Below are 14,418 nucleotides of genomic sequence, written 5' to 3' on the forward strand. Positions count from 1 at the left end.
TCTCTTTCCTCTTTCACCCCTCCCTCTCTGCTCATCCCTTCCAAATATAATTTGCTCTTTCCCATTCACCTTCTGATTCACTCCGTGTTTCACCTGAAGTAGGCCATTTTCTCTGCAGTCTTTCTCACCCTTCTTTTCTCTCTTCTGTCTCTCCCCCTAACGTCTCTACACAATCCATTGTCTCTTTTTACCCGTACGCCTCCTTTGATTTGTCATCATAATGCTTAACCGTATTTCCCGTCATACATCAGATATTGTATACGTCAGTCATTATGTATTTACTTACAATGCCTCACACACACACAGCAGTAATTTAGTACATTACTTATCCCACACAGTGGAAAGCTTCGGCATATCGACAGGATACCCTGATTATTCCCTGTGTTATCGATACCTGTCACTGTTAGTCAGTGGGCTTTATACAGCAGTTTAGTAGAGCCTCCATCATGCCACTCTGCCATAAAGCTTTGCCTATTGATCGGAGTGACCGGGCAGGTATTTGAGCTTAACCAAATGATGCCCGCTGGCAGTCGTCCTAAACAGAAGTATGTCTGCAACTGTGACACAATGATTAGAATGTGTGCTGTGCTGTCTACTGTTTGAATGGTATTATTAGACAGTGCAGCTTATTGCTTGAGGTTTGTGTGTGTATATGTGCGTGTGTGTGAGGGAGTGTGTATGTGTGACCTTCCCTGGATTTTAGTTATCGCCTGCCTTTGTGTGCCTCCAATTTCTTCCAATCCTCTCGGTTTCCCTTCAGAGAGAAAATAGTCTCTTTCTAAATCACTGTTTTATAACTTGCTTGCTCCTCTCCCTCTGGCTCCTTGTCAATCGTTCCGTCTCCCTCTTCTCCTCTGTCTCTCTTGAATCCTTGTTGGCACCGGCTCTTACACCCACACGCTGGCTTCTCTTCTTCCTCCATTTCTCTCACCCCTCACTCGCTCTCAATGTTTCTCTCACCCAGTGCCTCATGTCTCTCTCTCTGAATCTTTGATATTTTTCTGTCTCTCTCGCTCTCTCTCTCTTATACCTCTTCTCTGTCTCAGCCCTAGGTTAGTTAATCATTTGGAGTTCAGGTAGGTTTCTGAGCTTAGCAAACAAAGGAAAGTAGGAGGGGTGCTTCAACAGCAAAGAACGGGATTGTATTTTCTCCTTACCCCCCTCTCCATCTTCTTCTTCTTCTCTCTCCGATAGAAACTGCTCCAGCTTCAGAACTTCAACACTCTGATGGCGGTGGTGGGGGGGCTCAGTAACAGCTCCATATCTCGCCTCAAAGACACCCAGTCACACATCAGCAACGAGACCAACAAGGTGAAATATCTATGCTCATCTCATACCTTATGTGCACGCTATGTTGTCACTCTTCAAATAGCCTGGTGTCACCACCACAATAACTGACATTAGCTCACATCCTAAAACAGAAAGGATTCGTTTAGATAACAGTGGGAGAGATCAGGGCTATTTGTCAGTTACATGGAAGGACTTGGAAGAGTTATTTGTACTGTCGCACAACGTTAATCCACACACGTTTCCTTCCCCCTCTTAACCAATCCTTCCTCTCCTCCTTCAATCATCCCCCCCCCCGGTCCCCTCCAGGTGTTCAACAGCCTGATCGAGTTAGTGACGTCTTGTGGTAACTACACCCAGTACCGCCGCCGCTTCTCCGAGTGCACAGGCTTCCGCTTCCCCATCCTGGGTGTGCACCTCAAGGACCTGATTGCCGTGCATGTGGCACTGTCTGACTGGGCTGACCCGGGCAAGAGCAGGGTCAACCTGGCTAAGTGTCAACAGCTGTATGCCATCCTCCAGGAGCTGGCGCTGATCCAGACCACACCACCCACCATTGATTCCAACACAGACCTGCTCAATCTACTCACAGTTAGTAAAACATACAATACCAGCCAAAAGTTTGGACACATCTACTCCTTCAAGAGTTTTTTTTTTTTTTTCAATTTATTTTTTATATATTAGATTCTTCAAAGTAGCCCCCCTTTGCCTTGATGACAGCTTTGCACACTCTTGGCATTCTCTCAACCAGCTTCACCTGGAATGCTTTTTCAATAGTCTTGAAGGAGTTCCCACATATGCTGAGCACTTGTTGGCTGCTTTTCCTTCACTCTGCGGTCTAACTCATCCCAAACATCTCAATTGGAGTGAGGTCAGGTGATTGTAGAGGCCAGGTCATCTGATGCAGCACTCCATCTCTCTCCTTGGTCAAATAGCCCTTACACAGTCTGAAGGTGTGTTGGTTCATTGTCCTGTTGAAAAACAAATGATAGTCCCACTAAGCGCAAACCAGATGGGATGGTGTATCGCTACATAATTCTGTGGTAGCTATGCTGGTTAAGTGTGTCTTAAATTCTAAATAAATCACTGACAGTGTCACCAGCAAAGCACCCCCACACCATCACACCTCCTCCTCCATGCTTCACGGTGGGAACTTCACATGTGGAGATCATCCGTTCACCTACTCTGCGTCTCACAAAGACATGGTTGGTTGTAACCAAAAATCTCAAATTTGGAGTCATCAGACCAAAGGACAGATTTCCACCGGTCTAATGTCCATTGTCATGTTTCTTGGCCCAAGCATGTCTCTTCTTATTATTTGTGTCCTTTAGTAGTGGTTTCTTTGCAGCAATTTGACCATGAAGGCCTGATTCACAGTCTCCTCTGAACAGTTGATATGTCTGTTACTTGAACTCTGTGAAGCATTTATTTGGGCTGCAATTTCTGAGGCTGGTAACTAATGAACTTATCCTCAGCAGCAGAGGTAACTTTGGGTCTCTCTTTCCTGTGGCGGTCCTCATGAAAGCCAGTTTCATCATAGTGCTTGATGGTTTTTGCGACTGCACTTGAAGAAACATTCAAAGCTCTTGATGTTCCTGATAGACTGACCTTCATGTCTAAATGCGTAAAGAAGGGAAGAAATTCCACAAATGTACTTTTAACAAGGCACACCTGTTAATTGAAATGCATTCCAGGTGACTACCTCATGAAGTTGGTTGAGAATGCCAAGAGTGTGCAAAGCTGTCATCAAGGCAAAGGGGGCTATTTTGATGAAAAAATATATTTTGATTTAACACTTTTTTGCTTACATGATTAATATGACATACTATATATTAAATATATTGAAAATACAGTGAACAAAAATATAAATGCAACAATTTCAAAGATTTTACAGAGTTACATTTCATATAAGGAAATCAGTCTATTGAAATTCATGAATTAAGACCCCTGGGAATACAGATATGCATCTGTTGGTCACAGATGCCTTTAAAACAAGGTAGGGGCGTGGATCAGAAAACCATTCAGTGTCTGGTGTGACCACCATTTGCCTCATGCAGCGATAAAAAATCTCCTTCGCATAGAGTTGATCAAGCTGTTGATTGTGGAATGTTGTCCCACTAGTCTTCAATGGCTGTGCGAAGTTGCTGGATATTGGCTGGAACTGGAACACGCTGTTGTACACGTTGATCCAGAGCATCCCAAACATGCTCAATGGGTGACATGTCTGAGTATGCAGGCCGTGGAAGAACTGGGACATTTTCAGCTTCCATGAATTGTGTACATGAGGTGAAGGCGGCGGATGAAAGGCATAATGGCCCTCAGGATCTTTTCACGGTATCTCTGTGCATTCAAATTGCCATCGATAAAATGCAATTGTGTTTGTTGTCCATAGCTCATGCCTGCCCATAATAACCGCACCGCCACCATGGGGCACTCTGTTCACAACGTTGACATTAGCAAACCGCTCGCCCACACAAAGCCATATATGCTGTCTGCCATCTGCCCGGTACAGTTGAAACTGGGATTCATCTGTGAAGAGCACCCTTCTCCCGGGTGCCAGTGGCCCTCGAAGGTGAGCATATTCCCTCTGAAATCAGTTACGATGCCGAACTGCAGTCAGATCAAGACCCTGGTGAGGACGATGAGCACGCAGATGAGCTTCCCTGAGACTGTTTCTGACAGTTTGTGCAAAAATTATTCGGTTGTGCAAACCCACAGTTTCATCAGCTGTCTGGGTGGCTGGTCTCAGACGATCCTGCAGGTGAAGCTGGATGTGGAGGTCCTGGACTGACGTGGTTACACAGGGTCTGCGGTTGTGAGGCCGGTTGGACATACTGCCAAATTTGCTAAAATGATGTTGGAGGTGGCTTATGGTAGAGAAATGAACATTCAAGAACTTTGGTGGACATTCCTGAAGTCAGCATGCCAATTGCACGCTCCCTCACAATTTGAGACATATGTGGCATTGTGTTGTGTGGCAAAACTGCAAATTTTAGAGTGGCCTTTTATTGTCCCCAACACAACGTGTACCTGTGTAATGATCATGCTGTTTAATCAACTAATTAATATGCCACACCTGTCAAGTGGCTTGATTATCTTGGCAAAGGAGAAATGCTCACTAACAGGGATGTAAACAACTTTGAGAGAAATATGCTTTTTGTGCATATGGACAATTTCCTGGATCGTTTATTTCAACTCATGAAACATGGGACCAACACTTTACATGCTGCATTTATATTTTGGTTCGGTATATATTCCCAACATATGGGGATGGTGGAATATATGGCTCTATGTACCGATGCATTAAAACAGACCTGCTCAACAAACTTGGTTAGTGTCACATACTGTGTGTAACCTGGTCTCAGATCTATTTAGGCTGTCTTCCTAATGCCGTGATAATGACCATAGGAGTTGGCAAGACGGCACAAACAGATCATGGACCAGGCTAGACCAATATTTGGATTCATATTGAAAACGCATTAAATGAGTTTCAGATATATTCCCCACATATGGGGAAGTGACATGTATTCCCTTTCCCTTTTATTACGAATGCATCTGTTGTAGATTTAATCTGGATGTAACTGTTACTTATCGGGGTCATGTCATTTAGAAACTCCTTGTACACATGATATAACCTGCCATCAAATCTCTGGCAATTATGTGTTTCCATGGTGAACTAGAGGCACCCAATGGTATGTATCATTGACAGTAATAGAATATGGTTATGCATGCAGGAGTTAGCTTCCAAGAAACTGTTAGAAAACAAAGGCTTCCCTCTTACAGTAATGCCACTGTCACATGACACTGTTTGAGGAAGGGACACCATTGACGAGGTCCCTGATTATCAAGCGATGGATTTCTTTATTGACTATATTCCATAGCCACTGACCCCGCCAGTCAACCTTGTGAATTAATGTATCCGGGGGGAGGGAGGAAGAGGGAGAGAGAAATACAGCAATCTACAGCAAATTTAATGGAATCAATGATGGCGTGTGGATAAAATCAAATCAAAAACAAATGTTATTGGTCACATACACGTGATTAGCAGATGTTATTGCAGGTATAGAAAAATGCTTGTGCTTCTAGTTCTGACAGTGCAGTAATATCCAACAAATTGCACAACATATACCCAATGCACACACATCTAGGTAGGAATGAATTAAGACCACATACATATGGACGAGCGATGTCCAAGTGGAACGGACTAAGATACAGTAGAATGGTATAGAAAAACAATATATGGGGCGGCAGGTAGCCTAGTGGTTAGAGCGTTGGACTAGTAACCGAAAGGTTGCTAGATCGAATTCCCGAGCTGGCAAGGTAAAAATCTGTCGTTCTGCCCCTAAACAAGTCAGTTAACCCACTGTTCATAGGTCGTCATTGTAAATAAGAATTTGTTCGTAACTGACTTGTTTAGTTAAATAAAGGTTAAATAAAAATAAATAAATATACATATGAGATGAATAATGCAAAATATGAAAACATTAAGTGGATAAGATAATGTAGAATAGTGTAGAATACAGTATATACATATGAGATGAGTAATGCCAGATATGTAAACATTATTAAAATTACTAGTGTTCCATTCCTTAAAGTGGCCAGTGATTCCTAGTCTATGCCTATAGGGAAGCAACCTCTAATGTGCTAGTGATGGCTGTTTTAACAGTCTAATGGCCTTGAGATAGAAGCTGTTTTTCAGTCTCTCGGTCCCAGCTTTGATGCACCTGTACTGACCTCGCCTTCTGGATGATAGCGGGGTGAACATGCAGTGGCTCGGGTGGTTGATGTCTTTGATCTTTTTGGCCTGACAGGCCAGATTTCTTTAGCCTCCTGAGGTTGAAGAGGCTATGTTGCACCTTCTTCACCACACTGTCTGTGTGGGTGGTCCATTTCAGTTTGTCAGTGATGTGTTCGCCAAGGAACTTGAAGCTTTCCACCTCCTCCGCTGTGGTCCCGTTGATGTTGATAGAGTTGTGCTCCCTCTGTTGTTTTTTGAAGTCCATGATCATCTCCTTTTGTTTTGTTGACGTTGAGTGAGAGGTTATTTTCCAGGCACCACACTCCCAGAGCCCTCACCTCCTCCTTGTAGGCTGTCTCGTCATCATTGGTAATCAAGTCTACTACTGTTGTGTCGTCTGCAAACTTGATGATTGAGTTGGAGCCGTGCTTGGCCACGCAGACATGGGTGAACAGGGAGTACAGGAGGGGGCTGAGCATGCACCCTTGTGGAGAGGGGGATTGTCACTCAAATTTAAGGAATACGTTGAAAGTGTGAAGGATTTTTTTTGTTGTCATTGAAAGAATCTAGTAGGATGAAGGATGGAGAGGGAGCGTGATGACTTAATATTCCAAATGACCTAATGCAAATTCTAATAGGTTCCAGGGGGAATCAAGAATGACTGACTACCTCCAAAAGCAATCAGATTTCTGCTAGTCTTATTGATAGCCAGGACTGTTCCCCTCTACATTGAAATGATGAAGCTTCTTCAAAGGCATACACTGTTAGAATGTGATATTGCCATATCATTTCCTTTCCATTGAATGCCCTATAATTATGAGTGATGCGCAGTGCTTAATTTGTAAATCGGGAGGTGCCGGAACGAAAAGTGAGCGGGAGAGGGTTGTGGGGAGCTCCGTGGTACCAGCACGAATGAGGGGGGGAAAATCCCCTTTTTACAATAAAGCATTGCATGTATTTCATCGCATTTGCGTAGTGGCATAGAACAACAGAGTAGAGGCGCTTACAGGAGTTGCACACATGGGGAACTTTTGTAGTAGCCTAGGGTGCTGGACAAATGTGGCCTTTTTATAAACATATTTCATGTAATTCTGCATCATTTTACATGACACTTTTTTAACACCGTACAAATTACCGGAATGACAGGTTTGTTTGGCACTGACGGCCTCCCGAGTGGCTCAGTGGTCTAAGGCACTGCATCGCAGTTGCTAGCTGTGCCACTAGAGATCCTGGTTCGAGTCCAGGCTCTGTCGCAGCCGGCCGCGGCCAGGAGACCCATGGGGCGGCACACAATTGGCCCAGCGTTGTCCGGGTCAGGGGAGGGTTTGACCAGCAGCGATGTCCTTGTCCCATCGCGCTCTAACAACTCCTGTGGTGGTCCGGGTGCAATGCACGCTGACAAGGTCGCCAGGTGTATGGTGCCTCCTCTGACACATTGGTGCGGCTGGCTTCCGGGTTAAGCAGGCGTTGTGTCAAGAAGCAGTGCGGCTGGTTGGGTTGTGTTTCTGAAGACGTATGGCTCTCGACCTTCTCCTCTCCTGAGTCCGTACTGGAGTTGCAGCGATGAGACAAGACTGAAACTACCAATTGGATACCACAAAATTAGGGCAGAAAAAGGGGTAAAAAGTTTGATTTAAAATATATATATATATATATATATATATATATATTAGTGTGGAAACACACATTGTGAGGAGGAAATTAGTCCTTCAACTGCTTTCCAGTTTCACTGACTCACCCAATGATGCTCAGCTTACTCACAGGTGATGGCTGATGTGTTTGTGCCAAAAGCCTATATTTCTCCTCTGTTTTACTTTGTAAAACAATTACTTCATCATTACTTTGTAAAATGTGTTCTGGTACCTCGGAGCTCCTCTCCCGCTCACTTTTTTTTCTCGGCAACTCCGATTTACAAATTAAGCACTGCGCGTGACTCATAATGATAGGGAAATTTGGAAGTTGATCAAATATTTTGGTAGCAGACAGACTAGTCTTCTCTTTTCAGCAGGAGCCGTTTGCTTTCCAGCCTGTGTTTTCCTTGCTATTTGTATTTGAAATATTGAGAAAGGCCTGCTTTGTCTGCATTCTGTTCATTGACAGATTTGTTTCGTGTTCCTGGCTGTAGGCTATACCTTGTTATTGGGCTACACCCAATTCACAGCTATTTACAAAAATGTTTTTTTGATCTTCGGTGGCTAAATTATAGGCATTCTCATGGTGTAGTAGGCTATTCTGAATTATTTAATTTATTTCTGACAGGCAGCAGTTATTCTATAACTTTGGCAAATTTAGTTTTTCGATTTATCAGGGGTACTGCAGCTCCTCCAGAACCCTTTCTGCGTCTATGATTCTATAAGGAAATACATTATGAAGTGCCGCGCTGGAGAGATGAGATTTGCAGGCTCCTGTCTATCAGAGCAGAGAGAGGGAGAGAATAATGTAGAAAGTGAATCTCATTCTAGTTCTGCGAGAGATAGAGGTGAGCTTCTCACACAGCCATGTGTTAGTCTCAAACAGGTTGTAATGTTGCTCAAACCATAAGCCCGGTCCAACCCGAACATTCATATTATTATTATTATTATTATTATTATTATTATTATTATTATTATTATTATAATCATCGCTTTTATTAGAATTTTAACATTTGAAAATGATTTTTCATGCCACGAGAGGTACCGGATCTGGTCAAATAGGTTCCGGAATAAAATAGTCCAAAACGGAGAGGTACAGGATCCTGTTCCGGCAGGATACGGCTTGAACTAAGAGCTGGTCATGTGTCTGTTTCAGCTATGACCCAATGGTGTACTTCTCTCGTTCTGGTTTGCGGAGCGAAAAACAATTTTATTTTTCTGGTTTGCACCTAATCTCTCTCTCGCTCTCTGTTGCTCTCTCTCTCGACCTCTTCCCCTCTTCTTTCTCTCTCTCTCTCTCTCTCTGAGAAACAGGAAATAACTTGACAGTCACGAGTTGAAGGACACAATCATCAATCATCTCATTCACTGACTTTTATACAGTTTATTCCACTTCAGGTTCGTTTGGATCGGCGTTAGGAGATTGAGTTAAGCTAATGTGCTTGAAACCATGGCAATACGGTTCACCTTAGAGTAGCCTTCAAGTCTGCCAGTCCAATATTTTTCACCAAGTTTAATATTAATTGATGACCTGTACAAGGAAGGTGATTCCATTGTCCTTGATATGAGAGAATCGCTATATTAGTTTGGCGGAGAAATATGTCAGATTTTTTTTTTGTCAGCGAAAACAAATAACATCCTATGGGATTAGTATACTGTTGGTTATTCAACCTCGTTCTACGCATTTCAACTGAAAATGAAGTAGCTCTGAGGTTAACGGGTAGTTTTAAAGTTTGGCTAATACAAAGTAATAGTATGCCTCTTAAAACAACAAGACCTCCTTTTTTAAAATCTCCTCTGTTGTCATGGTATCCACATGCTATATTAATACAGTTACCATGTTGCAGGTGTCTCTGGACCAGTACCACACCGAGGAGGAGATCTACCAGCTGTCTCTACAGAGAGAGCCACGCAGTGCTAAACCAGCAGTGAGCGCTATGGGCCAGGGCCCAATAGGAAACAAATGTGTCCTTATAGCCAATAAGAAGCCATTTAAAAAAATGTATTATATCTTGTAGATAGTTAATGTGTTTTTACAATTTATACAGGAAGTCAATGTATTCTAATAGCTTATAGGAAACCAATGTGTTAATTTTCTCATGACATTTAAACACCCTTGCTCTCATGTTCAACGTACCCTTTTATTGATTCTAGGAAGCCTCTGGAGAAGTTATGTTCTTGTCTTCTCATTGGTCTGGCAGGACTCTGGCCCCGCCCCCGCCTCCTCCCCCAAGCCCTCTATGATTGACGAATGGGCAGCGTCGGTGAAGCCCAAAGCCGACCCTGCGGTCATCAACAAACACATAGAGAAGATGGTGGACGTACGTTATGCTAGCTAAGTCTCTCAGTTTAGTTGAACCAACTAATTACAAGTTGTTGAAGGAACGTTATTGGCTTGGAACATAGTAGTTATCCTCTCCACTACCCTCTTATTAATCACAACAAGTCACAGGAATGACAACCATAGTACTCTCTGTTTTGAATGTCAGATATGTTGTAGTGATGTGTGTTTCCACGGTTACAGTCTGTCTTCAAGAACTTTGACACGGACGGGGATGGTCACATCTCCAGGGAGGAGTTTGAGATCATCAGGGACAACTTCCCCTACCTCAGCAAGTTTGGAGAACTGGACAAGAACCAGTGAGAGATAAAATCATCTTGGCAACTGTTACCATAGGCTACGTAGCAACAGTCACGTATAACTGATATTGTAACCATACTATGCGTAATAGCGTCACACAGATTAGGGAAGGAGACATTATGTTAATTTTCTCTTTCTCTCTCTCTGTGTCTCGCTGTGTCTCTCTCTGTGTCTTTGTCTCTCGGTCACTGTGTCTCGGTCTCTTTCTCTCTCTTTGTGTCTCTCTGTGTGTCTCCCTTTTTGTGTCTTTCTCTCTCTGTGTCTGTCTCTTTGTCTGTGTGTCTGTCTCTCACTCTCTCTTTCTCATTCTCTCACTCACCAGAGATGGGAAGATCAGCAGAGAGGAGATGATTGACTATTTCATGAAGGCCAGCTCTCTGCTCAACTGTAAGATGGGCTTCATCCACACCTTCACAGAGGCCACCTACGTCAAGCCCACCTTCTGTGAACACTGCACTGGCTTTGTGAGTTTACTGTCAGTTTGGCCGTCTATAAATCCATCCTCACTCCTATGTACAATACAGATCCCTGCCTGAGTTAACTGGATTGATGAATTGATTGACAAATTGATTATTTTTATGCTGAAATAGTCCCTTAGTCAAAATGGCTCTGGCTCTTTGAGCTTTGAATACTCACTCCTATAGACTATTAAGTCTTTTCCTTGCTGTCTTTAAAAGTCATTTTTAAATGCATGGATTGGTAAATGGTGAAAGACAGAATGGCGTGGATGGCTATGGTCACGTCTGGCCACTATGACTATGCAGCAATATTGTGGGAGTTCTAGACAAATATCTAATTACAACATTGGCACATTTTATTTGACAAGGAAAAGACCCTTGAGGTTAGAAACCTGGCAAGAGGTCAGCAGGAAGTAGTCACCGTGCACATACAACCCGAGCAAAATACAATACATTAAAGACCAATTACAATGGTAAATAAAATACAATACATTAAAGACCAATTACAATGGTAAATAAAATTGCCTTCCATCAGAGCTTGAAACTCAGCAAGCGATACCCTCTCCTCCAGTTCCAATTTTTTCTTTTTTGTCAGCTGGCTCCAAGACAAAGGAGCATTATTAGGAGAATGATCCTTCTTCCCATTTCAGTCCTGGCCTTTCGGAGAGGTGACAGATGGTAGCACCTGAGAACAGATACTAAGTGTCTGCGTTATTATTCGGCATCATCATTGGGTCTGCTCTTAACCATGGCAATTATTTGGAGATACAGTTCTGGGATAGTGAGATACTGGAGGTAATACAGCAGGCAGATAATTGGGCTCCTTGACAAGCCCTGTATCCCCCCCCCCCCCTCCATTGCTGTTTTTCATGTGGTGGTGAGAGGAGAGAGAGGTGTCAGAGGGCGTCAGAGGATCTCTGTTGTCTCACACAACGCCAGTGAGTCAGGGGACTGTAATGAGGGCGAGAGTGGCTTTGATACTGAACTGGGCGACAGCTCCTGAAATTGCACCAAAACCCCTAGCGGGTACAACGACCGAGAGAGATGAGGTGCAACACATTGAAAAACATACACCGGGACTCATACACACGTTCTCTCATTTGGTGTGCACACACACTGCGGATTCACTTCACAGGGGAGCTAAGTGAAATGTCCATGCCATTCAGAGAAAAATACTATGGGGGGGGGGGGGGGGGGGGGGTAGAAATGTGCAAAGCGACTCAGCCACCAGCTACTTCCTCTCTGCCTGCTTTCCTGTTGGCTTCGGGTCAAACATAATACTTTGACTTCCAATGTTTTAGAGACAACGCGGTGAGCAAAGAAAACAAGCTGCCCAGCACCATTTATGGAGTTCACTTGCCCTGGGTGACTCAGGCATAACTTCGTAACCCCACATTGTTTTAATATCTCTCTTCTGACAGCTCCCCCGCTATAGTCTTATCACCTGCTTAATGGAGCTAGAGCTTAAAGCTCTTGTGAATGTGTCTCTGTGCTCGCTCTCCCGGGCCCTGGTCAAAAGTAGAGCACTACATAGGAATTGGGTTCCATTTGGTACGCAGCCAGGGAGGGCAGCGAGTGTTTGTTCTGCTCTGGGGGCTATAGGTTATACACGGGGCCAGTTTGTAAGATTGGTGTCTAACTCTCTATTAGGCCATGTTTGTTGATATGAGACTTTGCCATGGGGACTCTTGGTCTCTCTCTCTCTCTCGCTCTCGGTCTCTCTCGGTCTTCTGTTCTTGGCGACTGGTGAGTTTTTGTCGTCCTCTATTGGTGTAGTTTTTTGAAAGAAAATGAATTCTCTTTGAACTTATGGCTGGTAAGTGTATTGGGGGCATTGAAGGCTCTCTGTCCGTGTGTTTGTCTGTGTGTGTGTGTAGGGTCAGGTTATTTTCTCGGTCCTCAGATCTCTGATGTGGCTGTGATCTCCTGGACAGGTCTTTCATGTCATTGTACCCCCGCGGTGGGCTCCTAGCTTCTGCTTGATCTCACTCCCCCCCACCACCTCCTCCTTCCCTCTGTCTCTCCTCCACACCTCCCTCTGTTCCTGTACCTCCCCCTCTCGTTCCTCCTCTCACGTTCTTGCTCTTTCTACCTCCAATGCTCACTCTCTTTCGATCTGCCACTTCCTGTCCCTCGTTCTATTTCTACTTCCCTCTTTCCACCTTGCTCCCTCTCCCCACGTCCACCTTGCTCCCTCTCCCCACGTCCACCTTGCTCCCTCTCCCCACGTCCACCTTGCTCCCTCTCCCCACGTCCACCTTGCTCCCTCTCCCCACGTCCACCTTGCTCCCTCTCCCCACGTCCACCTGCTCCTTCTCCGCATGTGTCATCCTCGTCTTTCTCTGATCCCTGTCACTCTGCCCTATTCTGTCACTAGACGTCCGGCCTTTGTCTCCTTTGTCTCCGTGTTCCAAGAATTTCATGAAGAGAAGTTACAAATCACTTTTCTCTCTCTCTTTCCCCCTAGATATGGGGCTTCTACAAACAGGGATACAAGTGTAAAGGTAAGAGAATCAATACATTTAGCTAACTTGAATAGTTCAAATTGCTATGAAATGTAAAAAAAATTATAGATTTGTCCCTCGAACCAAAGGGGGCTTTTGAGCTTCATGTCAACAGCGTGGAAGCCATGGTAAATACGTCAGACTACATTACAGTGGCAAGAAAAAGTATGTGAACCCTTTGGAAATATCTGGATTTTTGCAAAAATTGGTCATACAATTTGATCTGATCTTCATCTAGGTCACAACAATAGACAAACACAGTCTGCTTAAACTAATAACACACAAACAATTATACGTTTTCATGTCTTTATTGAACACACTGTGTAAACATTCTCAGTGCAGGGTGGAAAAAGTATGTGAACCCTTGGATTTAATAACTGGTTGACCCTCCTTTGGAAGCAATAACCTCAACCAAAGGTTTTCTGTAGTTGAGGATCAGACCTGCACAACGGTCAGGAGGAATTTTGGACCATTCCTCTTTACAAAACTGTTTCAGTTCAGCAATATTCTTGGGATGTCTGGTGTGAACTGCTCTCTTGAGGTCATGCCACAGCATCTCAATCGGGTTGAGGTCAGGACTCTGACTGGACCACTCCAGAAGGTGTATTTTCTTCTGTTGAAGCCATTCTGATGTTGATTTACTTCTGTGTTTTGGGTCGTTGTCCTGTTGCATCACCCAACTTCTGAGCTTCAATTGGTGGACAGATAGCCTAACATTCTCCTGCAAAATGTCTTGGTAAACTTGGGAATTCATTTTTCCGTTGATGATAGCAAGCTGTTCAGGCCCTGAGGCAGTAAAGCAGCCCCAAACCATGATGCTCCCTCCACCATACTTTACAGTTGGGATGAGGTTTTGATGTTGGTGTGCTGTGCCTTTTTTTCCTCCACACATAGTGTTGTGTGTTCCTTCCAAACAACTCAACTGTAGTTTCATCTGTCTATAGAATATTTTGCCAGTAGTGCTGTGGAACATCCAGATGCACTTTTGCGAACTTCAGACGTGCAGCAATGTTTTTTTTAGGACAGCAGTGACTTCTTCCGTGGTGTCCTCCCATGAACACCATTCTTGTTTAGTGTTTTACGTATCATAGACTCCTCAACAGAGATGTTAGCATGTTCCAGATGATTTCTGTAATTCTTTAGCTGACACTAGGATTCT

At 43.9% G+C, this 14,418-nt stretch overlaps 1 protein-coding gene across 1 annotated transcript in view; it reads left to right on the forward strand.

Annotated features, from left to right (window-relative positions):
* Positions 1-14,418, forward strand: part of LOC129835103 (RAS guanyl-releasing protein 2-like) — an 86,286-nt gene that overhangs the window by 58,447 nt on the left and 13,421 nt on the right. The window contains exons 8-14 of the mRNA XM_055900492.1: positions 1,195-1,311; positions 1,597-1,878; positions 9,504-9,584; positions 9,858-9,977; positions 10,181-10,296; positions 10,620-10,761; positions 13,223-13,259. Of these exons, the coding sequence (XP_055756467.1) occupies positions 1,195-1,311; positions 1,597-1,878; positions 9,504-9,584; positions 9,858-9,977; positions 10,181-10,296; positions 10,620-10,761; positions 13,223-13,259 (895 nt within the window). The remainder of the gene's footprint in view (positions 1-1,194; positions 1,312-1,596; positions 1,879-9,503; positions 9,585-9,857; positions 9,978-10,180; positions 10,297-10,619; positions 10,762-13,222; positions 13,260-14,418) is intronic.

Source organism: Salvelinus fontinalis, chromosome 36, assembly GCF_029448725.1.
Source record: "Salvelinus fontinalis isolate EN_2023a chromosome 36, ASM2944872v1, whole genome shotgun sequence".
Lineage (NCBI taxonomy): Eukaryota > Metazoa > Chordata > Actinopteri > Salmoniformes > Salmonidae > Salvelinus > Salvelinus fontinalis.